Here is a 24,924-nt window from a genome sequence, read left to right on the forward strand (position 1 = left end):
GACAAAGAGCAGATGCTGGCATGCATTGCTCGCTCTGTAGCAGTCTATATCCTGTGGGCCCCAGTGGATGGGGAGCAGGAGATGGGATCAAGATACTAAGTGCTTGGCTGGTCCAGTGGTGGCAGAGAGGGCAGGAGAAGAGGCCGAGTGAGTGGTTTTACTATGTGCTGCTCTTTGGGGCTCCCCTGGTCTAGAGTGGAGGCTGGGTAGGAAGGAGCCCGAGCACTGCTGGCAGGCAAAGAAGTGCTGCTGACAGCTTAGGATGATGATTGTGGATGGGGATGAGAGAGAACGAGAGAGATGTGTGAAACCCATTGGGCCCTAAGTATCCTATGGACAGTGTGACTGTGCATCCTGTGCCTGGCTGCCACAGGAAGAAAAGGCTGTCAGGTGAGAGCTGCAGTCCTGAGCGTTAGCAGCTCTTCAGTGTCTGGACTGGTGCTCCCCTCTAGGAGCTGCTGTCAAGCCTGCATGAGCTGAGCTACTGGTGAGAAGTGCACACCCAGCACATGAGGAGTTAAACCTGCCTGCAGGCAGTGCAGCCGTGTTCTGACAGGGGGCTTGGTGAGTCCTCTGGACCAGCAAGCTCAGGATGCTCCAGCTCAGTGATTTCATTGCCCAGCCTTTGGAAGCAAGCCAGGGCTTTGAACACAGAGTCTGCTGCTCTTTGATCCAAGAGTGACTAAAAGCAAAGCCTAAGTACTGGAGCCATTCCTGAGAACTTGGCAACTGAAGGAATTGCTGCCTGCAGACAGTGATGTTTAATAAATTACTCCTAAAGAAAAGACTTGTTTGATAACACTCTTAGGGAGCGTATTATTGAAACCTGTAAGAGTCCTGGATTGCAAACCCTAATACCATCCCTGCTGTGCCTTTTGTGGCCTTGGGATGGAGCACAGGTCATGATCTTTTCTGAAAATGTGCATATGGTTGCCTTTGACACTAGACTTCTGCTGTGGCCCAATGTCTTCCTCAGAGAACATGGTAATAAATCAGTCCTGTGTTTGGGACTATCTGTGTCCCCCCCACATTGACCTCCTTTGGGACATGGGACCTGAGTGTGAGCTTCTCAGTCTCTTCTCTCTTTTCCTTCAAGGTCTGCCTTTCTTGTGACCCTTAGCTCTGCCTCTGAGCTTGCAGAGAGCCAGGTGATTTTTGAAGCTGTGATCTGGTTTGTTGGTTTTGCTCAGGTTTATGAGCAGCTAAACATGCTGCTGAGGGATACAATGACAGCTTCAGAGCCTGTGTCTTCCTTGCCTTGTTACGGGTTTGTGGAGCTGAGAGTGAGTGCTGCAGTGCAATATGAGTGCAGAGTGCATTAGGTCATCCAAATCTTCTGTTTCCCTTAGTGGTTGCTCATCAAAGAGGAATAGCATGTATTGCCGCTGGATGAATTGCAGAGGCTTTGTTTCTTCAGTGGTCTGAGCAATGGCAGTGGCAGAAACATAGAGGTCACTGTGGATATGGTGGGGTAGCGATGCATTGGCAGTGGACTCCTAGGTGGCTAAAATCTATTGCTGCCACCGTGCTTTGCTGTGGTTTGTTAATTAGCTGACACACCCAGAGTTGGTAGCTTGATTAAAAAGTGGTGAAAGTGCCTCTTAATCTTGGTCTTTCAGTTTTAGGCTGAAGGGCTGTAGCCTGGGAATGGAATTTGGGCTACTCCTGCTGTCCGCCTCAAGGTAGTGGTGAGGACTAGGGCATCTCTGGCCAGGTTACCCTCCTTTCTCCCAGCTGTATCCCTGGCCTCCTTTCTGCAGCAATGTGCATTGTGTGGTTGCTGCAAGGTACCCAGGGCCTTCCTTGAGTGGCTGTACTCTTTGCTCCTTGGGTGTTGCAAAGGGCCCTGCAAGTTTGGCGAGCCAGGGGGAGCAGGCTCCCCACCTGTGTGCTGCAGCAGTGCCTTCTAATGGATCATGACATCCTTGCTAACTGTTACTGAAAACAGGCAGGGAACAAATGTTCAGCAGTGTTTTACCAAGCTCTCTGTCTTGTTGGGTGCTGAGCTGGTGGTGTCAATACATTCAGCTCCCACCTCAGGTCTGAGAGTTGCATGCTCATTGTGCAGCCCTGTGAAGAGCTGGCTCCACAGCTGTGAGCTCCCTTGCTTTGGCATGGGGCCACGTGACACCAACTCTACTTTGAGAGGCCAGACAAATGCTGGCCAGCTGTGTTGTCTGCCAGAACAGCTCCTTGGTGAAGCTGGCTGTGCCAGTATTTGCAGCTGGCTTCTTCCATTGCATCCTGGTACTTTTGGGTCTTTGTTTCCTGTAAACCAAGTATCCCCCTCCACATCTGGGGCAGCTCTGAGACCTCCTGCTAGCAGGGGAGGAGAAGGAGGGTTCCCCTCTAGGGAGAAAGGATGGATGCAGTTTAGATGTTCTGGGCTTTGCTGTCCTGGGTGCTGCAGATGAATTACAGATCCTCTAATCTGCCATTCCACATGCAGAGTGTTAAAGGAACTGGCTTGCACATCTGGCTGAGCTGACATAGGATGAATTTTGCTGAAGTGCTTCTGGAAGCAAGTCTGCAGAGGGGCAGGCTTCTGGAAGCAAGTCTGCAGTCTCCCCTGGGGCCTGGCTGGAGAGTAAGGCTGGGCTACAAGCTGCAGAAGCCCCACAGTGCTGTGCTTGCTTGCCAAACCAGGAAACCTTAAACTTGCACAAAGCCCTCTCCCAAATCCCATTCCCATGCTTTTAGTTCCTTGTTTGGTTGCAAACAGCTTTGGGATTACTCATATCCTGTGGTGTCTCGAGAGATTGGTGAGCTCTTGGGTACCCAGTGAAATGGATCCTTTCCTTTTCCCTTTCAGAGCTCTTTGGTGAGGAGGAGGTGCCCAGGAACGGGACCCAGGGCATGCCTGAGGGTGCATGGCTTCTCCCATGGGGCTAGGGATGTGGAGCATTGCATTGTGTTCCAGCTGCCAGGTGACTTGCCTGTTGGCTCTAGGTGAGGGGGACGGCTGTGGACTCAGCAGGAATCTGAGGCTGTGAAGCAGCTGAGGGCTTTGTGGTTGAGGCTGCATTCCCAAGTGATGTCGTCAGGCAAGGAGACAGTGATTTTTGGATTGTTTCAAGATGTAGGTGACTTGGCCTTTCAAGCAGGGCAGGAGATGTGCTGCCTGGTCTCCTCAAGCTTAGACAGTTGCTCTGCAGTATCCAGATGGTGTTGGACTACTGGAGTGTAGTCCCCAGGCAAGTGCTCATGTGGAACTGGTACTCTGATGCATTAAAGCAGTGGATGGAAAACCCAGCTTGGGTCGAGGCCTGGCTTGTAATGTTGCCCCCCATGCCCTTGCAGCCTGTAAGATGACCATGAACATTTGGCCTTGGCACCATGGCTGGGACTCACCAGTCAGCATTCCTGGTGCTCTCAGGCCTCTTGCAGAAGGTGGGGTTGGTACTGTTACTGCCAGGCCTGTCCAGGTTGTGCCAGGACCCTCTTGTTGGCTGCAGCCCTAAATATAGACTTAGAGAGGGCTGATCTCCCAAGGCTGAGTTCTGCCATTCCACACATTTTCTGGCTGTATCTCTGTGCTTACAAAGACCAGCATCCTACAAAGGTCTGCAGTCCATGAGGTTGGAGCCCGTTGCCCAGCTATCTCCATGGCACAGAGTGAGAGGACAGTGTCCATCCTGAGAGGTGAGCATTGAGACATAGGGCTGGGCAGTTTGCTGTCACCTTCTTCCCCCAGAGCCCTACAATGTCTCTGTGTTTGGGATATACCAAACCTGGTGCTTCCCAGGTGGGAATGTGGAATCCCCCAAAATTTCAGCTCCAGTTTCCCTGTGCTAGCCCCCGGCTCTGCCATGGGTCCCCCAGATCCTTATTACTTTTTGGGTGCGTTTTCTTATAGCTCTGGCTGATGAAAAGAGCAATACTGATATATCTCTCTCTTCTAGCTCTGGAGAATGGTCCCAAACCAAAGACATTCCCAGTCTCTGCTAAGTCTGCTACCAGATCACTGCATTAATGCTGTGGCAGCCTTTGAGTGGGTTGCCTACCATGGGGCTGGGTCTCCTTTGCCAGATGTGTGGAGAGCCCTTTGCTTCCTGGCAATCCCGTAGAGCTTCAGACAACAGTGGCTAATTTCATAGAGTTCCTCACAACTCTGTCCTGAATACGGCTTTGATGATTTAATTTGTCACCCTGAAATGCTCTGCGCATGCTCAGGCTGGAACCTGGCAATGGCTGAGTCCTGGCGACATACCAAGAGCAAGAAGTGAATTGAGATACACTTGGTAGAAATTTGGACTGGCAATGCAGATCTAGTGGAATGTTTTTCCTGGGGAGCTGATATTTGCCTCCTTAAATAAATGAAATTAGTTTTGAGCAGGAGATACTTCTGCATAAAAAATGCTGTGTTCCTGCGTTCAGATCTTTGCCGTATGATCTCAGAGCCAGGATGTGATCTGAGCCTGCTCATTTCTCTGTCCGTGTGCGTCCTACTGGTGCACGTCCCCTCCAGGTGATTTGCTCTGTGTGTGGGAATGATACCCTCAGGACCTGTAGGTACTAGTTCAACTTCCCTGGACTATTCACTTAACCTTTATCTATTGCTCCAACAGGAGGGGTTTGCATTTCAATTAAATATCCTTTGGGTAACACACTACTGGGTGTTTTCAAGTGTGCTGCATTTCAACAATATTTGTCTAATCTGGCTGAAGCTTTCCTGAAAAGCTTTCTGTAGCCACAGTTGAGATGGTTTTAGGCCAGAAACATGTGCTGAGGGTTTCTTTTTCTCCCAGCCAGGGGTGGCTTGTGTCACATACATATGCAGAGGCCGAGTGTTTGCCAGAGTACACATTTGGGACTGCTGCTTGGCTTTGGCCAAGGACTGTGGCTGGCCCAGCCGTCTTGCTGGGGAGAGCTCTGCACTGGCTTGGTCTTGCTAAGCTAACTTGGTGTTGCTGAGTAGTTTTTGAGGTGGCTCTCATTAAGGGAATAGAAAGAGTCATTTTGCTTCTTTCAGCAGCTCCCAGCAATGCGCCCTAGCCCAGATGAGCTCATGAAACCACAGCAGAAACATGCTGTTGGGAAGGTGTCCAGTCAGATTGTACTGGGGTCATCTTTGCTCTCCATCAGTGCTGCAAGAGTTCTCTCATCTGCCAGCTGGGGCAGTTCTTGCAGCCACCAGTGGCTGAGCCATGCACAGCCCTGACTTTGCCACACAGTGAAGCTGGGAGATCCTCCGACTGGTGAGTACAATAAGCAGAGTAATTTTCTTCTTTATTCATCACTGGTGGAGATTGTTGACTTTATACAGGTTTTACCCAAACTCTGGTGTAATGGCATCCCACACAGTAGCCCTCTCCTTGGACAGCTTTCTTGAGCCTCTGTCCCAAAGGCCCAGGTGAGATGTAGGGGGGATGCATGAACCCTGCTTACTGCAGCCCTTTCCTGGGCCAGGGTTGTACAGCTCTTATGGGCAAGTGCAGCACTTCTCATCTCCGAACAGTGGGCCCTGGTGCTCTGGATTAAAGTACTGTGAAAAGCTGTGTCCAGCTCTGGACTTCTGATGTCTTCCACCCAAAACATCTGGACTACGTCTAGCTGCTATCAGTCTTTCCTTGCAGTCCAAACCTGATATATGGTTGGGACAATGGTTTTCCAGCATGTGTAGCCAGTTCATTAATGGCGCCTTAGATGCTATCGTCAAAACAAAACACAAGTTTATGGCTCTTGCTGCACTTTAACACTTATTTATCCCAATTTACCTTGACACCTGTGCTCATTAGATGTTCATCACAGGGATTTTGCTAGAGCTGAAATGTTTGTATCCATTTCCCCAGCATGGAAAACAAGGACATAAATAGTTTCTCCTGTTTCACCAGGGAGCTGGATCCTAGTGCTTCCTGACACCTGGTAAAATCCCTGCTTCCCATGTGGGACTTGTGCCAACCCTTCATCATGCCCTCTGTCCACAGAGCCATGTCCTACCTGGACATGGGGCATAATGAGGCAGCTAAAACTCTCAGCTGATCAGCACTGAGGAAAATGCAATTGTGCTGTCACTGATGGGGTGAAAGCAGTTCTGCTGTTCTTTAATCTTATATTGGTAATGTCGCTAATTTAATGCTAGAAACACTATAATTTAAAATATCATGTCTTAATACCCTAATGGCATATACTTTCAGAGAGCGGGACCTCATCACAAACTCCAGCACTAGCATGACCAGTAGGCTGAGACCCCAAGAGGAGAACAAATCTGTTTCCTTCATGAGCTCTCTTAATGCACCCTGCCACCTTGCACATGCTTTGCACCATACAGATATGGTTTGATGGTCATGTGCCTGGTGCCCTGAGGCATATCTGTGGAAACAGACAGATCCGGCTCCTCTAGGTTCAAACTTGAATGGATTTGACTGTTCTGTTCCCCTTTCATCCTCTCTGTCTCTCCAAGCAGCCTGTTCTGGCATGACCTCAGCTCCTGGTGCTCTGGAGCTGTTGGACTATTGAGCACATAGCTGTGTTTGTGTGAGGTTGGGTGGTTGCTGCCCTGCTGAGTGCTCTTGATGAGACAGATCTGATGTGCAGAGAACTAGATGTGTGTACCTGTGCAAGAACATGTTCCCACATGTTGTGTCACCTTGGGGCATGTGTTCATCTTGTGGTGTTCATGACACAAGTGGACAAGTGTCACAGACTGATGGAGAGGTCCTACCTTTAGGGGAGGTGCATGGTAGCTGGCGATGGAAACTTCACTGGACATGCTGATTTTGGAGAACAGCATGTTGATGGGACTTGGCTCAGTAGGAGACCCAAAAGATGGGACTTCGATCACTGTCTGCAGCTCTGCCATTCAGGCCACAGGTGTCAGTCTGTGGCTACTCCTGGTGACCTTTAATTCTGTGAGGACAGATGGCAAATGATGTCCACCCAGGAACTGTGGGACTTAATCTCACTGAGGGCAGTCCCTTGAGAATGTTGCCTGCACACCAAAGTCAGTGACTCAGCTGTATGCTGAAGGTAAAAAGCCAGGCTGCAATGAGATCCATAATCTAGACCCTGCAGTATGTTGTTGTACGCTGCTGTTCCTGTGACCTCCCAGTTCCTTGCTGCCTCCTTCCGAATGGCTTCTTTGGGGTGACTGAAAATTAGATTTGTACCCAGAGTCACACTTTGCACAGTCTGTAGGCAGGAAAGACCTCTGGGTTCTGGACTACTGTTTCCTCTGCCCCAGTGTCTTTGGGAATAGGCTTCTATGATTTTCACAATGGGAGGACTTTGTTGCTCTCTCTGTCTGGACTGTGGGGAGAGGGTTTTAGCAGATATGGGCTGAGGTGCCCCTGCTCCTGGCTGATGTGTTTGGAGCTGGGAGATTGGAGCTGCATCCTGGGAAGTAGCAGCACTGGATAAGCACCTGTGTCTATACCTTGCTGTTGCTGAGAGTGGGAGAGCTCAGGCTAGCCACATTGGAAATGTGTGGCTGGCACTGGGACACCAGTGAGCAGCTCCGCTTGGTGCTTGCACTGCGTAGCAGGCTCCAAAGGCTTTCCAGCATGGGAAGGGCTCTTGAGGCTTTCTGGAATGTGATGATCTTCAAAGCACCTCTTTTGGAATAGGATCCCTTACCCTTAGCTCTGGGGACTGAGATGTCCTGTCAAATTGTCTCCCTTTACCAGGCTTGTATACAAACACCACACAGGAGGATCTGGCTGAGTGTCTTAAGAGAAACTGCCTTTCAGCTGGACTTGGATCTTGTTCATGTAACTTGTCCAGGCAACCATGTTTTGCTTTCAGCACTGGGAATGTGCTGTTTTGACCACTTTCTTGCTCATCTTCATTCTGAGATGCTCGAAATCTGCCTGGCTTCACCCCTTTACCTACAGAGCATGCTGCTGGGAACAGAGTCCAACAGCCATCAGCATGTGCTGAGTTGCCCTTTTGTCTGCTTTCCTTGCTGTGGCCAGCTGGTAACTGTACAGAGTGCCTGCAGGGCTGGCTGTGGGCAGGCAGCAGTCAGCTTTGGGAGTGTGCTAGCGTCCCTCAGCAGCCGTGTCAGGCATTGCCTAGGCAAGTACTGGCTGCTCTGTTCCTGGGACCCTGAGATCTTGGGTGGGCTTTAGTGTGTCAAGGAGGGTTCTTTGGGTTTTCTATCGTGGTAGAAAGATGCTTCCAGCCCTTCAGGCTGCTATCAGACCTCGAGGTCAACTATTGGATTTCTTGTTTCCTCTTCAACTTGCAAGAGGGCTGAGTCACCAGCATAAGTTTGGGGTGTCATTCTCCTGAGCTGTGCTCCAGCAACTTCTGTGTTTATTCACATAGACAATCCCTGTTCCAGACAAGTGTTTTTCTGGGTAATTTCTGAGGATGTGTAGGTGAGACGGAGATGTAATACCAGGGAGAGAAACTTTGAGGAAAGCCTAGAAACAGTCTGTAGGTGTTTCTGATCAGGGGCAGTCTCGATGCATGGCTGGGACTTAGGATGCATCCCAGAAGACCCAAAAAGAGGTCAAAGAAACATCTGAACTGCCCAGGAAGCTGGTTGCTGTCCAATGTTTTGGTGACCGACTTCCCAGCTGCAAGACACTTCTCTGTTGAGGCTGAAAGTGTAACTAACACTCAGTAGTGGATCATGGGAGCTCCCTCTTAACTCCCCTGGCCCCAGAGCAGAAGGCTCTCCTTGTCTTGGCAAGCTCAGGCAGCCCTGTTCCAGTGATGGCTGGAGAGACAGGCTTAAAGCAGCTGTGCTGGAATCTGAGCATAGATCTGTTAAGCTCTGAATTGATTTTGACAGATGTGCTTTGGGATATGTTTCTCCTAACACAGTGGTTTTGACTCTCTAGAGACCCTTGAGAACAGTACATGCTTACCTGATCCCTTCTCCTCCTCCCCTTGCTCTGAACGTGCCCCCCACCATTTTCTGTCTTGCAGCCATGGGGACTCAGGCAACAATCCTTTTCACCAAAGAGCCGTACTCCCAGGATGCCCTGCATGGCCGCAGTGCCATCCTCCGCTGCGAGGTGAAAGAGCCAGCGGATGTGGAGTTTGAATGGCTGCAGAATGGGCTTCCCGTTCAGGACACGGAGCAGCGCTTCAAGGAAGGCAGCAACCTTCAGTTTGCTGCTGTCGATCGGCACCGGGATGTTGGGGTCTTCCAGTGTCTAGTGAGAAACGTGCTCACTGGGGAGGAGGCCCACACAGCCAATGCATCTTTCAATATCAAGTGTGAGTGTGGGGTGAAGGCAACAGCCTGATGCTGCCCACTGTGGACAGGGAGAAGCACTCTGGGGAGGGCCTGAAGCTGGAAACAGCTTTGCCACACTGTTTGCTGATGCTTGTGGGGGTAGGGGCTAGGCAGGGGTTGGACAGCTTGGACTGTGCAGGTAGGATTCCTCTCCAGTTAACATGTCCTCTAGACCTCTTGTGTCTTCTGGTGTACCAAGACTGTCAGAGATGCTTTCTTATGCTGTCATTCCCATTTGTATATATGAAACGGAGACATTACTGCACCAAGTGTGTCCTGGGCACTGCAGATCTTTTCAGAACACCCCTCAGAGAACAGCTACACAGAGCAAAGTTGGACCTTTGCAGTGTGGGTGTCCCTTTACTCTGTGCTGGCTTGAGGGCTTATGCGTCTCTAAGCATGCTTGTGCCCTTGCTGCCTGCTCTGGTTATTTGTGCGTCACCAGTAATCATTACCTGGGCTCATTAGGTTTGGAGAGCCAGCTGTGTTGATATTCTTTGATCCTACAGGGATTGAGACGGGCAGTGTGGTGCTGAAGCAGCCGGCCAGCATAGCTGAGATCCAGCCCTCCTCTACAGTGGTGCTGCGGTGTCACATCGATGGCCACCCGCGGTAAGGGTTGCCTCCTGAGGAGTGGACCCTGCCAGGGGTCCCCCTGCACCTTGGCTGTGTGCTCTTCCCCTCTCTCTCTCTCTCTCTCTCTCTCTCTCTCTCTCTCTCTCTCTCTCTCTCTCTCTCTCTTCCCTGCCCTTTCTCTCTCTCCTTCTCCCCCACCTACCCTCCTCTCTCCTACAAGAATTCAGTAGAGTCTAGGAAAGGCGAAAGGCAGGATTGAGCCTGTGGCTGATCACCGTGGGAGAAGGCAAACGGCTTCCTCAGAGCCGCGTAGCGAGGAGCACAGTAAGAATGGGCTGTCACAGTTCCGTCGCTGAGCTGCTTGGTGTGCTGCAGTCACTCTCTGTTGCTTTCCAGTCACGTCCCATCCACTTGGCTGCACGTCTCATGGCTTTGTGTCTGTGTCAGGGCCAGCAGCAGGGATGGAGAACCAGGGAAACGGGCCATCTCTGGGCTGTCTCCTCTGCACACCTGCTCTCTGGGGAGCCCTGACGGTGCCATGCAGCTGGTCACCTTCTTGTCCCTGTCTTGCAGCCCCACATGGCAGTGGTTTCGGGATGGTAACCCCCTCCCCGATGGCCGCAGCACCTATTCTGTCAGCAACAAGGAGCGAACTCTGACCCTGCAGAGTGCCAGCCCTGATGACAACGGGCTCTACTACTGCTGCGCCCGCAGTGCCGTTGGCTTCATCTGCAGCCAGAACAACTTCACACTGAATGTCATTGGTGAGTTGTGACCCAGCTGTTTAGGGCTGGAGGCTCAGCTGTTTTACTTCCCTGATAACAGCCTCCCCTCTCCTGCAGGACCAGGAGCCAGGCTGCAGGGGAAGTGTCAGGCTAGTGTGACTTTCTCTGTGCAAAGCTTCTGGCCAGAGACAGGTCTGGAAAATCCTGGCCAGATTTGAACCCTGCCCTATCTACAGGTGTTAATTTGCCATTGTATTTTTCTGGAGCAGGTTTATGCTGTTGTCTCTGGTAGTGGAGCACCAGGTTTGGACCCTGGAAGCTGTAGGTACTGCTGGTTTTGCTAATATTAGTGCCACATGGGTAGATTCCCGTTGGCCTTTGGAGGCAAGACCCAAGGAGGGCAGGAAATGTTGACCTTAGAGAGGTATTTGGAACTGGACAAGGGAATTTGCAGTCCAGTGACAACTTTGATCTGTTTGCTAGGAGCCAGGGTGCTCAGGGCCTTGCTGGAAGCAGAAGGGCAGCTACCACATGCAGTCCTGGGCTCTGATTCCATAACTCCAGCCATGCTGGAGTGTCGGTCTCCTTTGGGCTTGCAGGGTGCATCCACCTCTTCTTTGAGCTTCCCCCAGAGCACTGGTGAGGGGACACAGGCCATTTTGTTCCTTTCACCCTCCTGTGGTCTCTGCCATTGCAGATGAGAGCTTTCCTCAGGCAGTGATCGTCCCACAGGACCTCATTGTGACCAAGAATGAAGAGGCCATGTTTGACTGCCAGTTTGCAGCCGTGCCCCCTCCCACCCAGGAATGGCTCTTTGAAGACAACCCCATCACCAACAGATCCAAGTAACAGGGACCTCAGTGATGTGGGCAGGGCTGGGAGGAGAGGGGCACTGTGTTCCGGAAGTGAGAGAAAGAGGCCAAACCCTGTCTGTGCATGAAGGCAAGCATGCAGCATCAGGCTGGCCATGGGGATTGGTTTCTCAGCTTCGCTGGCTTGGGTTTAGTAGGGGCTTGGTCCTTGTGCATGGCTTTATCTGCAAAGGACTCTTTGTAGTTTGTCCTCAAATGAGTCCATGGGGCTGTCAGTTCTAGATGCCCCTGAATGATGGCCCCTACAGCTGGGGATGTCTCCCAGCCCCAGATGTCTGAGTGTGGTGATTTCATGGAGCCAGGGACTGCTCAAGCTCCAGTCACTGACTTGGGACAATTCACAGTCAGGAATGTGTCCCAGTACCAGATGCCCACACGTGGTGATCCCCAAATCCCCAACCCCCAGCATCTGCACAGCAATCACTGGGTGCATGGCTCTCTTGCACTGCCAGATACCAGTGCATGGTGATCCCCAAAGCCAGGAACCTTTCTGAGCCCCAGACACCTAGTCAGTCCGCAGAGCTGGGAACAGTGATCCTGGAGGCCGGCTGTCTCTCAACCGGACTGTGCAAGGCAAGCAGTGCTGCCCGGGTGCCAGATGCCCTTGGCCCGGCAGCTCCTGGGCACCACCTTGTGCCCCCTGCCCCCTCTCCTGGCTGTTCCTTCTCTCGGAACTGGCCCAGTTTCGTGATGCATCTTTTGATGGGAGCCAGCTCTTCACCAGGAAAAAGACTTCTGTGAGCTCATTTCCTCCATGAAGAATGTATCCTGCCATCTCCTTGTGTATGTGTGCTGCTCCCCCCACACTGGGAAGCTTTGGCTCAGCGCAGTCTCCCTCTTGGTTTCATGGGCTCGTGTGGGACATTGCAGGGCTGTAGCTCTGGCCCATGCCCTGCAGAGATGCCCACTGAGCCCTTCTCTCCCCATGTGCCCAGGACCACTGTGTTCACCAACGGTTCCCTGCTGATCACCCAGGTGAGGGCTCGCAGCACCGGTGTCTATAAGTGTGTTGGCCACGGGCAGAGGGGGAAACCTCTTGTATTGAAGGCGACTCTGCGGCTAGCAGGTGAGGTCCTGGGGCTGGTGACAGGGTGGGCAGTGGGTCCCAGAGTTCCAGTGTCACTCTGGAGCTGTGTGACGATGGTACATGGAAAACTGCTTGGTTTATCTGTGGAATGGTCCATTCTTGCTGCCTGGATGAGGGGAGCAAACATAGCTTGTGCACTCTCTACCTCTAATGATGCCTCCCATCTGAATGATGATGCTGGTGGGTTTCCTGCATGTTCCTGCCCTGTTTGAGCTCTGCTGTCTATTGCTCCTCTCAGAGATCGAAGAAATGGCACCCTTCTCCCCGAAGGTGTTGACGGCGAACCAGGGGCATCGCGTGTCCTGCACTGCCCCGCGAGGTGTACCCACCCCCCAGGTCTGGTGGGAGAGGAACCAGGAACGAATTCCCACTGCTGGCAGGGTGTACCAAGAGGCAGAGCAGCTTGTTTTTACCAGTATCACTGAGATGGATGCAGGGATCTACACGTGCCATGCTGCCAACAAGGCTGGAGAGAAAAAACAGGAGCTGAGCATCACTGTGGCTAGTAGGCAACTTTCTGAGAAGGGGGGAGCAGAAAAGGGGCTGGATGGGGGTTAAGGTGAGCTGGGGCAGCATGGTGCATCACCTCTCTGATACAGACAGGCACTTCTCTCATGGTTGAGCTGCCAGGCCCCCTGTCTGGCTGCACACTGCGTGTCTGGTCTGCACTGGTGCTGGTCAGGGGGATAGTGAGTGGCCCTGTGTAACCCCTTGCCTTCGTGCCCAGCGGTACCCAAGTGGGTGGAGATGCCCAAGGACAGCCAGCTGGAGGAGAGTAAGCCAGGATACCTGCACTGCCTCAGCAAGGCCTCCCTGAAACCTACTGTCACCTGGTACCGCAACGGTGTCTCCATTTCTGAGGTGAGGTGATGGGGCAAGCCCCTGCTAGTTGTGGGCACTTCTGCTGGGCACCTGCTCTGCTGCTGTTGTTTTTCACCTTTTCCTAGGCCCAGCATCCCTGTCACCCCCACTTTGGCCATGTTCCTGCCACTATCTTCATCCCTCTGATGTATTGATACACAACTGGCTGTCTCTCGCCACTTGGCTGCCAGTCAGCCCTGTGCTTTTGGGGCAGTGACAACAGAAAGGTCACTGCAGCTTGTCTCAGTTCTCCATGTGGGTCTCAGCAGGGATATGTCTATCTGAAGCATGGTGTGGGCATGTGGAGTGTCAGAAGTGCCACAAGCAAGGGCTGAGCCCAGGGCTGGTGACAGTGTCATTTCTGCCCTTCTCCTTCCCTCCCTCTGGGCAGGACTCACGGTTTGAGATTTCTGACAATGGGACGCTGCGCATCAACAACGTGGAGGTGTATGATGGGACCATGTACAAGTGCGTGAGCAGCACACCAGCAGGCAGCATCGAGGGGTACGCACGAGTGCACGTGCTAGGTATGCTGACAGTCACCTCACCTCCTTCCCTTGTGGGGACCTCTTTTGCCTGGCAGGGTGCAGGTGTGATACCTGTGGCTCCAGTGCCTCCTGTGGCTGTGGGGGGTGTAAAACAGCGCATCTGTCTATTGCAGAGAAGCTGAAGTTCACCCCGCCACCCCAGCCACTGCAGTGCATGGAATTTGATAAAGAGGTTACAGTATCCTGCTCAGCCACTGGCCGGGAAAAACCCACCATCCAGTGGACTAAAACAGGTAAGAGAGACTTGGATGTGATATGTCTGTTTCTGACCTGGGGCCCCAGGAACTTTGTCCCACCTCCAATGTGGGTGAAGCAGCGGTGCTATGGCTGCCTAGGAAGCTGCCATGTGGCACAGTGCTTCATGCATGACTGGTCCATCCATCTTCTTGTGTCCTGCAGATGGGAGCAGCCTGCCATCCCATGTCAGCCACAATGCTGGTGTCTTGTCCTTCCACAAGGTGAGCAGGAGCGATTCAGGGAACTACACATGCATCGCCTCCAACAGGCCACAGGGCGAGATCCGTGCCACCGTGCAGCTTGTGGTAGCAGGTGAGGGCTCTGCAGCAGCCAGGTGGGTTTCCTACTGAGCTGGCCTTGCAGTGGGTTTGCCTGGGCGGCACCCAACTGGCATATCCCTGCAGAGAAAGCAATGTCTGGCCTGACCCCAAGCTGTGCCCTGTGGCACTCAAGTGTCTGATTTGTCAGTGCTTTGCATGCAGCCTCAGAGGGCATGTGCCACTGTGCCAGTGCTGGCCCTGCACCCTTGTGGGAGCTGAGCACCGTTCCCAGGAACTGATAGTGTTCGCATTGGTCTCTCTGCCTTCAGTTTATGTCACCTTCAAGCTAGAGCCAGAGCCCACAACGGTGTACCAGGGGCACACAGCCATGTTCCAGTGCCAGGCAGAGGGGGACCCCATACCGCACATCCAGTGGAAAGGGAAGGACAAGATTTTGGATCCTGGCAAGCTGCTGCCCAGGTATACAGCCTCCATTCCAAGCTGAAATATGGTGCAGCCTGATGTTCCCCTTGCCTACTCAGTATGTGGGTGCCAGCAGTGCAATCTTGGGTTCCCAGCTTGGTGGACACATAGTTGTCTCCATGTGCCAGGACCTGGACTCCCCTGGTCCCAGGGTTACTCTTTCTGGCACAGCCTGCCAAGCTGTGATTGAGCTGCAGTCATTTGTTCTTGAGCGTTGCACAGCCTGAGACTGAAGATGATTGCACGAGGGACGTGGGGCTGAGGCATTCTGGACAGATGGGGCTTCAGGTGCCCCAAGTCTGCCTCATCCTTCTGGTGTTTGCAAAGAGCTCTATGTGTGTGATTGGCAGGATTCAGATCATGCCCAATGGCTCCCTGGTGATTTACGACGTCACCACCGAGGACTCTGGAAAATACACCTGTATCGCTGGCAACAGCTGCAACATCAAGCACCGCGAGGCCTTCCTATATGTTGTAGGTAAGGGAGGTGCCCAGTGTTGGGACGTGGCCTCCTGGGATCCCTGGCAATTCTAGGCCTTGCTTCTGGCCTTATATGTGGGTGCTACATGTCAGGTCATGCCTGTCAGGTAGTCACAACATCATCCCCATAGGGATGCAGCACAGTGTGCTGTGGGATGTGCCCAGCTTGCTGTGCCTGGATGAGGAGGTGGCCACAGCAGCAGGTGGAGGGTGGGGCTTTTCTCATTCCTACAGCACATTCCTGAGCAGGATTTGGGAGATCTCTCCACACCCTCATGTGGTTGGTGCTCTCTGCTCCACAGATAAGCCAGCAGCAGAAGAGGATGAGGGACTTGGCAGCCACACACCCTACAAGATGATCCAGACCATTGGGCTTTCGGTGGGGGCAGCTGTTGCCTATATTATTATTGTGCTGGGGCTGATGTTCTACTGTAAGAAGCGGAGAAAAGCCAAGAGACTGAAGAAGCACCCAGAGGGCGAGGAGCCCGAAATGGAGTGTCTGAATGGTGAGGCTGACACCCCTGAGGGTGGGGATTTCACTGCTGGCCCCCTATGCCTGTGCTGGAGGGTCTGAGGGGCAGGGAGTTCCCAGGGAACGGGGCGATTCCTTGCCCTTGGTCTCTTGTTCTTGGTTCTGTCTATGGCTGGTGGCAGAGACCTGCTACCAGGTGAGAAATAGGAAAGTCGGTGTGAAACCTGCGTCCCAGCCTGTCATTGTGGGCATCTCTTTCTGCTGAGTTATGTATTACTCCTGCATCCCAGCACCTGTACATGGCATCATATACACCAGGGGAGGAAAGGATCCCTATTGCAATGTAATGAAATAGTTGTACTCTGCTGGCCTCTTCAAATCACAGCTCAGCAGCTCCTGGTGCTGGAGAGAAGTTGCTTCATTGAACTCACTTTGTTATCCCTGAAACCCTTACAAGCTTTGAGCATCTACAGCATTCTCCAACAAGGACTTCTGGAGCATAACAGATTATCTAAAAATTCTCTCTTTGCTTTTCAAGCTTGTCACTTACCAGCTCTGCACTGGAACACACAACTTTTTTGTATGTCTGGTTGTTCCTGCGTGTGCCTTTTCTGGTTGTGCTGTCACCTTCCTGGGATGGGGAGCCCCAGACAGGATTTGGTGCGTCCACCTTGCAGAGTGACACAGCTGTGCTATGTCTTCTTCCCAGCTGTGCCCCTGGCTTCAGTTCCCTGTTGACAGAGCTGGCTGAGCCCACCACTGTGGATAAGACATTGCTTTCCTCGGGCTTCACATTGCATCTTTGGCTGCACCTCCCAGTTCTCAGTGTCACTGCAGCTGGCCACAGCTGGCCTCTGTCTTTGCTGCTAGCTGCACTGGCAGCTTTGGCAAACAGCTGCCAGCAGTACCCCATCCATGTTGGCAACGTGTTGTACTGCCATGATTCCTACCTTCTGTGTGTCCGTTGGAGGATGTTTCCTCATGTCCTGTAGCAGCTGAGCTGCTCTTTAACAGCTGTTTCCATGAGACCCAGCAAATAGATTAAACTGGGTTCCCATTGTGCATGAGCTACAGGACTCCTTCAATGAACCCAAGAGATCTCTGGGGCATAATTTTCATTTCCAAAAGCTGTTTCAGCTTTCTCCTGACAACGTGGTTGTCCTTGCATCACTGATACTAGTGAGGACTTGTAAGTGATGGAGCACAGTCGAGTTTGCTGTCCTTAATCCCCTGAATCTCCCGATACCTCCCCATAAGTGCACATGTTTCCCCTCCCAATTCTCTATCTAGCACACAGCCATGACTTGATCACGTGTGAATTGCTGTGAGGGCCTGGCAAAACATAACTGCTGGATTTGTCTCCTGGTTTTCCTCTTGCATTGGTACTTTGAACAGAGCCAAACCTCCAGAAGAGAAGTCTGGCTGTGGGGAACTCCCTGGGAGCAGGCATGTGGGAGCATCTCTGCAGCTTTGTGGTCTGCTGCTATCACTACTGTGAACTCTTTCTGTGGACAAGTCACAGGCAGCTCACCTGTGTCAGCAGGCACTGGCCAACATCTTCTTCCTGGGACAGGATTTTTTTAAAATCTTTTTTGAGGTGGTCTCAAATTTTTATCTTGGCCTCTCTTTATTATATTTTTATTCTGCCAGAGTTTGCCTCTTCTTATTGCCTTCATCTGTAACCACTTTAGCTATCAGAGAGATGCATCCTCACTGCTACAAGCAGATCCAGCTGCCCAGATGTCTACATTCCTCTTCATAGCCTGTCTGGAGAAGTGGTTTGTGTTTGCTCTCAGCTCCATTGGAGTCATCCCACTCACCATAGTCTTCAAAGATCTGACTCTATGCCTCTTTTTGATATGGTCCCTCTTAAGCTGAAGTATCTCAGCACCTACCTCAGTAACTACAAGTATTCCCTGGCTGACTACCAGCTGACTTGTCCAGTGCCCTCAGAATCCAGAAAGATTTGACCTTCCTATGGATGTGCAGTAGATCCTTCCTATGGATTTCCTATGGCTCAGTCCACTCCTAACCAGTCAGTTTACCTTCCAAGGTCATGTCCTTGTTGTGCCACAGCCTCTATAAAAAGGGTGCTTGCTCTCAGTATCCCTCTGTCTGACTGTGCTGCTTTTTTTTTTTTTGTGAATACAGACATAGCATATGGGGAGGCTAATGGCTGTGGGGACTGATTTCTGAGGTGGCATGTGCTAATGTCTCTAGGGCAGGATGGCATTGTCTCTTTCTTCAGGTGTTGCAGGCAGGTGGGCAAAGTAGGCCATTTCTTTACACTTGGTTTGCCTCTGGATTGCTGGATACACAGATTAAATTCCTGTTATTTTTGCAGTCCCCCTATTATTAACTGCCTTTTCCAAGCTCTGTAAAACAGTCTGTTCTCAAAAGCATCTGTTCTTGCTGCCTGCTGGTGCTGTCTCTCAGTGGCAGCACACTCACTCTACAGCCTTTGGGATTTTCTTGGCACAGTTGCAGTGGTCTTCTTGTGTTATCTTCTTGGCGTGAAGCTTGTAGTCTTAAGACATGATCAGTCATGAGTGCAGACAGCACAGGGTCAAACAGTCCTGCTGATAATTAGTGTAAAAACAGGGAGAGTTTAAGTAGCATCAAGTTTTGATTTATAGGATAGGTGGTGTTTTTTCACTATTGTCTTCTGCAAATCTTACTCCAGCATGTGAGAGTGTACGGCTGTCAGTAGCCATGGCTCTTAAGTCAACATAACTCAGTGTTCACAGCTGCAGTCCTACCCGTGATAAAGTCATGGTCCCTGTCAGGGTGGCCAAACCTGCTCAGGATGTGCTGGTACCTCTCTTGTACACCTTCATTGTAAGCATGAATGTACACGCACTGCTATACAATAACCTTTGATGGAAATTACAGGCAGTGGGATTCCTGTTGGAGTTAATTTTTTGTTGGGTTAAGTCTTAATTTTGTGATTTCCTTTTGCATGGCTAAGTGTTTGCCTAATGCTTGTTTCAGGACTAGCTGAAATGCAGTGTGCACAGTAGTACACAGAGTGATGCTTAAGAGTGTGTCAGCCACCTTAGCTCAGAGCTGTGCCCTCCTTTACATTCCAACTCCTGCCTTCAGCTCATGGAAAGTACCATTTCCAAAGTACCAGGTCTGATCCAAATTGATCCAAAATGCCTTTAAAATCAAGGTTTCCTATCTATGCAGTTGTTCTTCTACAAGCTGCCTGTAAAATGCACGGTTCTCTGCTTTCTCAAGGCAATAATGTTTTGTCCTGTTCTTTGGCTTCTGTTTATGCTAAGGAAATTTCTAGTGGAGTTCCTGTGCAGAAAATTTACTGGGATTGATTGCAAGGACAGCACTTCCCAGCACTGCTTTAACGAAGCCAGTTAAAGTCCAGACTGATCTGGTCTTACAGGTTCAAGATTTCCGAAGACATGAGCATTGCTGGCTTGCTGGGAAGTGTGTAACAAGCAGGGACATCAAGACAGCAGCAGCTGAGGCCAGATAGACTTGAGATGCTCTTTGGCATCACGAGACTGTGCTTATAGTGAGCAGGGTTCACTCTGCTCCATCTCTCTGTCATGCCTCATCCTCTGCTGTTGATCTGCGGAGTTTTGTCAGTGGTAGTTTGGATGTAGCCACCGCTTTGGAATGACTGAGTGGCATGGGATGGACAAGGCCAGATGGGGCTGGCTGGTTCTGGGACCAAAGCCATTGCTCAGCATCTGATTTCAAGGGTGGCTGCAGGGCTGCCAGAGATGAGGCCGGAACTGAGCCCAGAGGGAACAACTGCATGAAGGCCACTCTGTTGCCTGGGGCTAGACATCAAGCTGGGGTGCTTGGAGCCAGTTGTGAGTGCTTGGAGTGTCAGAGGCTCAGAAGGGGTTAAGCCCCAATATAACATTCTCTGCACAGCCTGGCAGGATGCTGAAGCCATTTGTGCTTCCCTCACAGGTGGTGCTTTGCTGCAGAATGGGCAGATGACAGCAGAGATTCAGGAAGAAGTGGCCTTGACCAACCTGGGCAGCAGCTCTGGGCCCAGCAAGCGGCACAGTGCTACTGACAAGATGCACTTTCCACGTTCCAACCTGCAGACGATCACAACCCTGGGTATGCTGGGCCACCCTGGCCCTGACCCCTCTCCAGCAGGAAACCTGACTGAAACCCCAGCTGTCCTAGCCAAAAAATGGAATGTGCTGGGGTACTGAGGGCCCTGCAGCCACTGGACTGTCAAATACACATGCTGTCCTAACACACGCTCTCTTCCCATGTGCTTCTCTGCACTTTCAGGCAGGGGTGAGTTTGGCGAAGTGTTCCTGGCCAAGGCCAAAGGTGCAGAAGATGGTGAGGGGGAAGTGCTGGTCCTGGTGAAGAGCCTGCAGACGAGGGATGAGCAGCTGCAGCTGGACTTCCGTCGAGAGGCAGAGATGTTTGGCAAGCTGAACCACTCCAACGTGGTGCGGCTGTTGGGGCTGTGCCGTGAGGCAGAGCCACACTACATGGTCCTGGAGTATGTGGACTTGGTAAGGGCCCTACCAGCAGTGCCTGCAGTGAAGCAGGGGGATGACAACAGTGGCATGGGGCTTGCAAGTGTGACAACAGGCTGGCAGCACAGGGCAGGCAAGGTGTAGGGATACCAGGCTGAGCTTACTGCTGTTCCCAACTTGTGGAGGAGTCTCAAGGGGAATGAAGTTCTTCTGCAAGACCTGGAGGTGACTGTTCTTTACATCCTCCTGATTCCTGGTTTATGTCCTGGACTCAGCTGTGTAAGCTAAGCTGTGGGACAGCATGCTGCAGAATGGCTGTGAATGCTAAGGGCTATAGGCAGTCTGGAGTTTGTAGGAGAGAAATCAATCTGGGGCATGAAAAACCTCCTGGAAACTTAAGACCTGCTTGCCCTGATTGTAGCCAGTTGAGGCCCAGAAGCAAGATACTGGCTTGCCCTGCAAGGCAGGGACCATGGATCAGGAGATGAGGATCTGTGGGTCTGCCAAATCCAGGCACTGCAAGGACTGATGAGACTGGCCGCATGTAGAGGTGCTGTGTCTTAATTGCTGTCTGTCTCCCAGGGGGACCTGAAGCAGTTCCTGAGGATCTCGAAGAGCAAAGATGAGTCTCTGAAGCCACAGCCTCTCACTACCAAACATAAGGTGACAGTGCAGCTTTTGAAGTGCTGTGGGGTTGGGGACCTAAAGGAGGACAGCCAGTGCTGACACCTCTCTGGGGTCAGGTGTCTCTCTGCACACAGGTGGCCCTGGGGATGGAGCATCTCTCCAATGGCAGGTTTGTGCACCGGGACTTGGCAGCCAGGAACTGCCTGGTCAGTGCCCAGCGGCAGGTCAAGGTCTCATCCCTGAGCCTCAGCAAGGACGTGTACAACAGGTCAAGTGGGAGCCTGATAGGGGAATGAATGGGGGTGGAATGGCGCCAATCTCATTGCCTGCCTGTCCTGCCCACAGTGAGTACTACCACTTCCGCCAGGCCTGGATCCCGCTGCGCTGGATGCCACCTGAGGCTGTGCTGGAAGATGAGTTCTCCACTAAGTCGGACGTGTGGTCCTTTGGGGTGCTCATGTGGGAGGTCTTCACGCATGGGGAGATGCCCTACACTCCACTGGCAGATGATGAGGTCTTAGCAGGTATGTGGAGTACCTTGCGCTGTCTCTGAAATTGTAGCCTTATTTCTTTTCGTGTGGTAAGGGTGGCCAGACAAGCTGTGTGATGTCCCTCCTCTTGACATGGTGCTAATCTGTCTGAGGAGGCTGTCCCAGCCTGCATGGAGAATTGCTGCCCTCCTTGCACTCCACAGAGAGGATCACAGCCCTTCCCTATTGCCCTTTGAACTTTTCTTTCATGCCAGGTCTGCAGTCAGGAAAGACGAAGCTCCCGCACCCCGAGGGCTGCCCTTCCCGCCTGGCCAAGCTGATGCAGCGCTGCTGGGCCCCCAGCCCTAAGGATCGGCCCTCCTTCAGTGAGCTTGCCACCACCCTTGGGGACAGCTCAGCTGACAGCAAAGCCTGAGCATCCGGCCCTTGCTGGTGAAGGACGTGGCGGGGTGGAAGGGGGTCTCTATGTGCCTGGGGAGCCCCTGGCACTCCTGCAGCCCCTTGCTGAGCCCGACCCCAATGCGCCAGCAAGCAGCTCAGTGCCAGCAGCTGCTGAACTCAAAGCACAAGCCAGTGTACCCCAGCCCCACCTCCCTCCTCCACATGTCCCAAAAGACAGCCCTTGCTGCCTCCTGCTCTCCGCCTGCTCAGCCCGGTGCCCTTAGGCTGCTGGTGTGGATGGAGCGCAGCTCCCCCTCATCCAGTGAGAGCTGGGGTGTCCCTGCTCACCACGTCCATACCTGCCGGCCTGGCCCAGCCTCTCTCTCCGTCCATCTGTGCTAGGCATGCCTGACTTCCCCACACCCCCATGGGTACAGGCCAGCCAACAGGAGCACAAAGTGCCTGGCATATGAAGGAGCTCACTACCTTTCCCAGTTACCCTGTGCCTTTTTTTGTACTATGACTCCGGGCAGAGCCCCCTCTCTCCCTCTCCCTCTTCCAGAGCGCTGACTCCTCCCTACCATAGTATTTCTGTTACTGGAATGCAGCCTAGAGTGGGTTAGTTTGTTTGCTTGAGTGGAGGGTACTGCAGCCAAGAAGGATTGGGTTTTGTTGGGTTTTTATGTGCTGCTCTCAATAAAGAAGGCGCTTTTTTTTTTTGGGTTTTTTTTGTCTTTGTAAGATGCTGCTGTCAGATAGCTGTTTTCTTCCACATAGCTCCTGGGAAGGGTTGGGGGCCAGTTCTTCAGGCGTCTGTCTCCTGTGTTTAGCCCTTTAGCCCCCTTCTCAGATGAATTTGAGCTTTGTGTTCCTGAGGGAGCACTTTGCCTCAGCACCTACTGTCTCTCTGGGCAGTCATGGGTTGCCTTCCAACAGGAACAGGTGTCTCAAGAGAAAATGTCCCTCTCAAACTCCAAGCAAACAACCACTTATGGACCCGTTGACAGTCTCCCTCCAGTTCAGGTAGTAATGGGATTTGTGCACATACCTCTGTGGCCTGGGGCAGCTTTGCAGCCAGCACTGGGTTGTGTTTTTGCACAGCTGCTACTACTTGAGGAACACAGAAGCTAGTAGGGCCGGGCCTGTATGGGGATACTGGGGGAAATCCTGCTGTCATATGTGGTCTGCAACCCTCTCTGTGCTAATGGCCCAGAGCAGTGGCAGGGTCCTGGCAGTCTCTTCTTGGGAAAAGAAAGGTGGGCAGATAACATACAAGAAGCCCCAGCCCCCACAGCATGAACATGAGCTAAGTCCCTTGGAGACATAGTGAGATGCAGGGCTTGACCAAGATGCAGACCAGCAGTTTCACTTGCTGCTCAGCTCTGTGTTGGGGGGGTTATAGAGACAGATCTGAGCTCTTCCAGGAAGCCTACTCAGGCTGAACTGGAGGTGATGGGCGTAAGCTGCACCAGGGACTTTCATATTGGGTATTAGAGAAAATGCTTCCCCTCAAGTGTAACAAAGGTCTGAGTCCCAGAGAAGCTACAGCATCTCCATCATCATCATCAGAAATGCTCAACCCTGGACCACTTAAGTCCTGAACAATCCAGTCTAGATGGCTCTGCTTTAATCAGGCATGGACCAGAAATGTCCAGGATCCCCTTCCCACCTCTGCTACCCAGAGAGGCTGTGGAGATACTGGAGGGTGAAAAGGGCTCATTTCTTGAAGTGTGCTAGCTGACTCTGAGCTCAAATTTGGTCCAGGAAATGGCTTGCTTGGAAACTCTGCAAGCAAGTTTGCTGGCCATAGAACAGTTATCGAAAGTGTTTGTCTGTTTTCCAACACTTGTGTGTTGCAGCTGGGAGCTATGGAGTCTCCCCAAGCCAAGGCCTCTTGGCAAGCTAAGACTGGCAGTGGCTGGATGTTGGGCCCCTCTCTAGAGGGTGACAACCACGTCTAGTTCACTAGACCTAGTGCTCCTGGTGGACTTGGCTGCAGGTTACTGCCACTCTGAACCCTTGCTGCCTACGTGACCAGATGGCCTGACCACAGCCTGGGACTGGTGGCACTGCTGGGAGGAACTGTTATAGGCTGTGTCAGGATGTGCCTTGCCTTCTCCCCCTTGCAGCTGCATGTCCCTCTTGTCACCCCCCAGTCCTCTCTCCAGTGTGCACACAACCCTTTTGAAGCATGAGTGTTGCAGCACTGCTGCGTATGTGCTCTCAAACTTGCAAGTGACCTCTCACATTTGCTGTTTGATGTTCTTTTGTTCCATTTCTCCCATCCATCCTGTTCCTGTGGACTTTCCTATCTGCTGTCCTTCGTTTCAGGCAGGACCACTGCACCCTTTGGGCTGATTCCTGCAGCCACTTGCAGTGGCCTAGCCAAGCAGAATCTCAGTGATGCCATAACTAGAGAACAGAGATGCCAAGGATTTTTTGGGTAACATCCTTGTTCTGGCAGCTTTATTCATGCAGGTATCTTGTGTACTGGGAGGGAACACCATGGCTGCAGTGAGCTGTTCAGTGAGCAGTGTCAGGATTGGGTTATCTTCTTTATCCCAACACATCCTGGAGGCTTGAGTACCTGTTTGCTGTGCAGTCGAGACCTGGTGACTACAGGGAAACACCCAAATGGAAAGTCACCAAAGCTAGGACAAACTCCAGACCCAAACAGTGCCGAGTGACGGGGGTTGGGATTGTGTATTTTTGGAAGTGATGTCATGAAAATGTTCTGTATTCTTGGGGATAGGACAGATGTTGGCCAAACTAATTAGAAACAGCAAGCTGAGCAAATACAGTCCTAGCCAAAGCCCCTACAGAAGAATGAGAGGACTTGGGCAGTTGGCAGAGGTGGGATTTAATTGCCTCAGCCCAAATTGAAGGAACACCTTAAAGATGTGATTATCCAGGGCCAGGAAAAACAGCATGGCTCCATCAGAGCAAAGGTTCACCTAGTGGGCCACCTTCTGTGGCCAAAATTGAACATTTACTGAACAGTGTAAGAGAAGAGCAAGCACAGGTGTATGTTAGTCCCAATAACAACTCCCTAAAGCATTAAGACCTCCAAACCAGGCATTTCCAGCAGTCCTTGATGTTTTTTCTTGCCAGAAAGTTATCCAAATTCCCCTTGCACCCATGTATACTTTGAGCACCCCTGAT

At 52.0% G+C, this 24,924-nt stretch overlaps 1 protein-coding gene across 1 annotated transcript in view; it reads left to right on the forward strand.

Moving 5' to 3' along the window:
- The window catches only part of PTK7 (protein tyrosine kinase 7 (inactive)), a 37,594-nt gene extending 15,113 nt beyond the window's left edge, over window positions 1-22,481 (forward strand). The window contains exons 2-20 of the mRNA XM_064647844.1: window positions 8,878-9,171; window positions 9,700-9,802; window positions 10,340-10,530; window positions 11,189-11,336; window positions 12,299-12,429; window positions 12,689-12,955; window positions 13,178-13,311; window positions 13,703-13,838; window positions 13,973-14,092; window positions 14,259-14,408; window positions 14,686-14,836; window positions 15,190-15,317; window positions 15,622-15,825; window positions 19,731-19,886; window positions 20,067-20,299; window positions 20,846-20,926; window positions 21,007-21,158; window positions 21,236-21,414; window positions 21,636-22,481. Coding sequence (XP_064503914.1) covers window positions 8,878-9,171; window positions 9,700-9,802; window positions 10,340-10,530; window positions 11,189-11,336; window positions 12,299-12,429; window positions 12,689-12,955; window positions 13,178-13,311; window positions 13,703-13,838; window positions 13,973-14,092; window positions 14,259-14,408; window positions 14,686-14,836; window positions 15,190-15,317; window positions 15,622-15,825; window positions 19,731-19,886; window positions 20,067-20,299; window positions 20,846-20,926; window positions 21,007-21,158; window positions 21,236-21,414; window positions 21,636-21,796 — 3,119 coding nt within the window. The 3' untranslated portion in view covers window positions 21,797-22,481. The remainder of the gene's footprint in view (window positions 1-8,877; window positions 9,172-9,699; window positions 9,803-10,339; window positions 10,531-11,188; window positions 11,337-12,298; window positions 12,430-12,688; window positions 12,956-13,177; window positions 13,312-13,702; window positions 13,839-13,972; window positions 14,093-14,258; window positions 14,409-14,685; window positions 14,837-15,189; window positions 15,318-15,621; window positions 15,826-19,730; window positions 19,887-20,066; window positions 20,300-20,845; window positions 20,927-21,006; window positions 21,159-21,235; window positions 21,415-21,635) is intronic.
- The last annotated feature ends 2,443 nt before the right edge of the window (window positions 22,482-24,924 follow it).

The sequence above is a fragment of the Pseudopipra pipra genome, chromosome 3 (assembly GCF_036250125.1).
Source record: "Pseudopipra pipra isolate bDixPip1 chromosome 3, bDixPip1.hap1, whole genome shotgun sequence".
Lineage (NCBI taxonomy): Eukaryota > Metazoa > Chordata > Aves > Passeriformes > Pipridae > Pseudopipra > Pseudopipra pipra.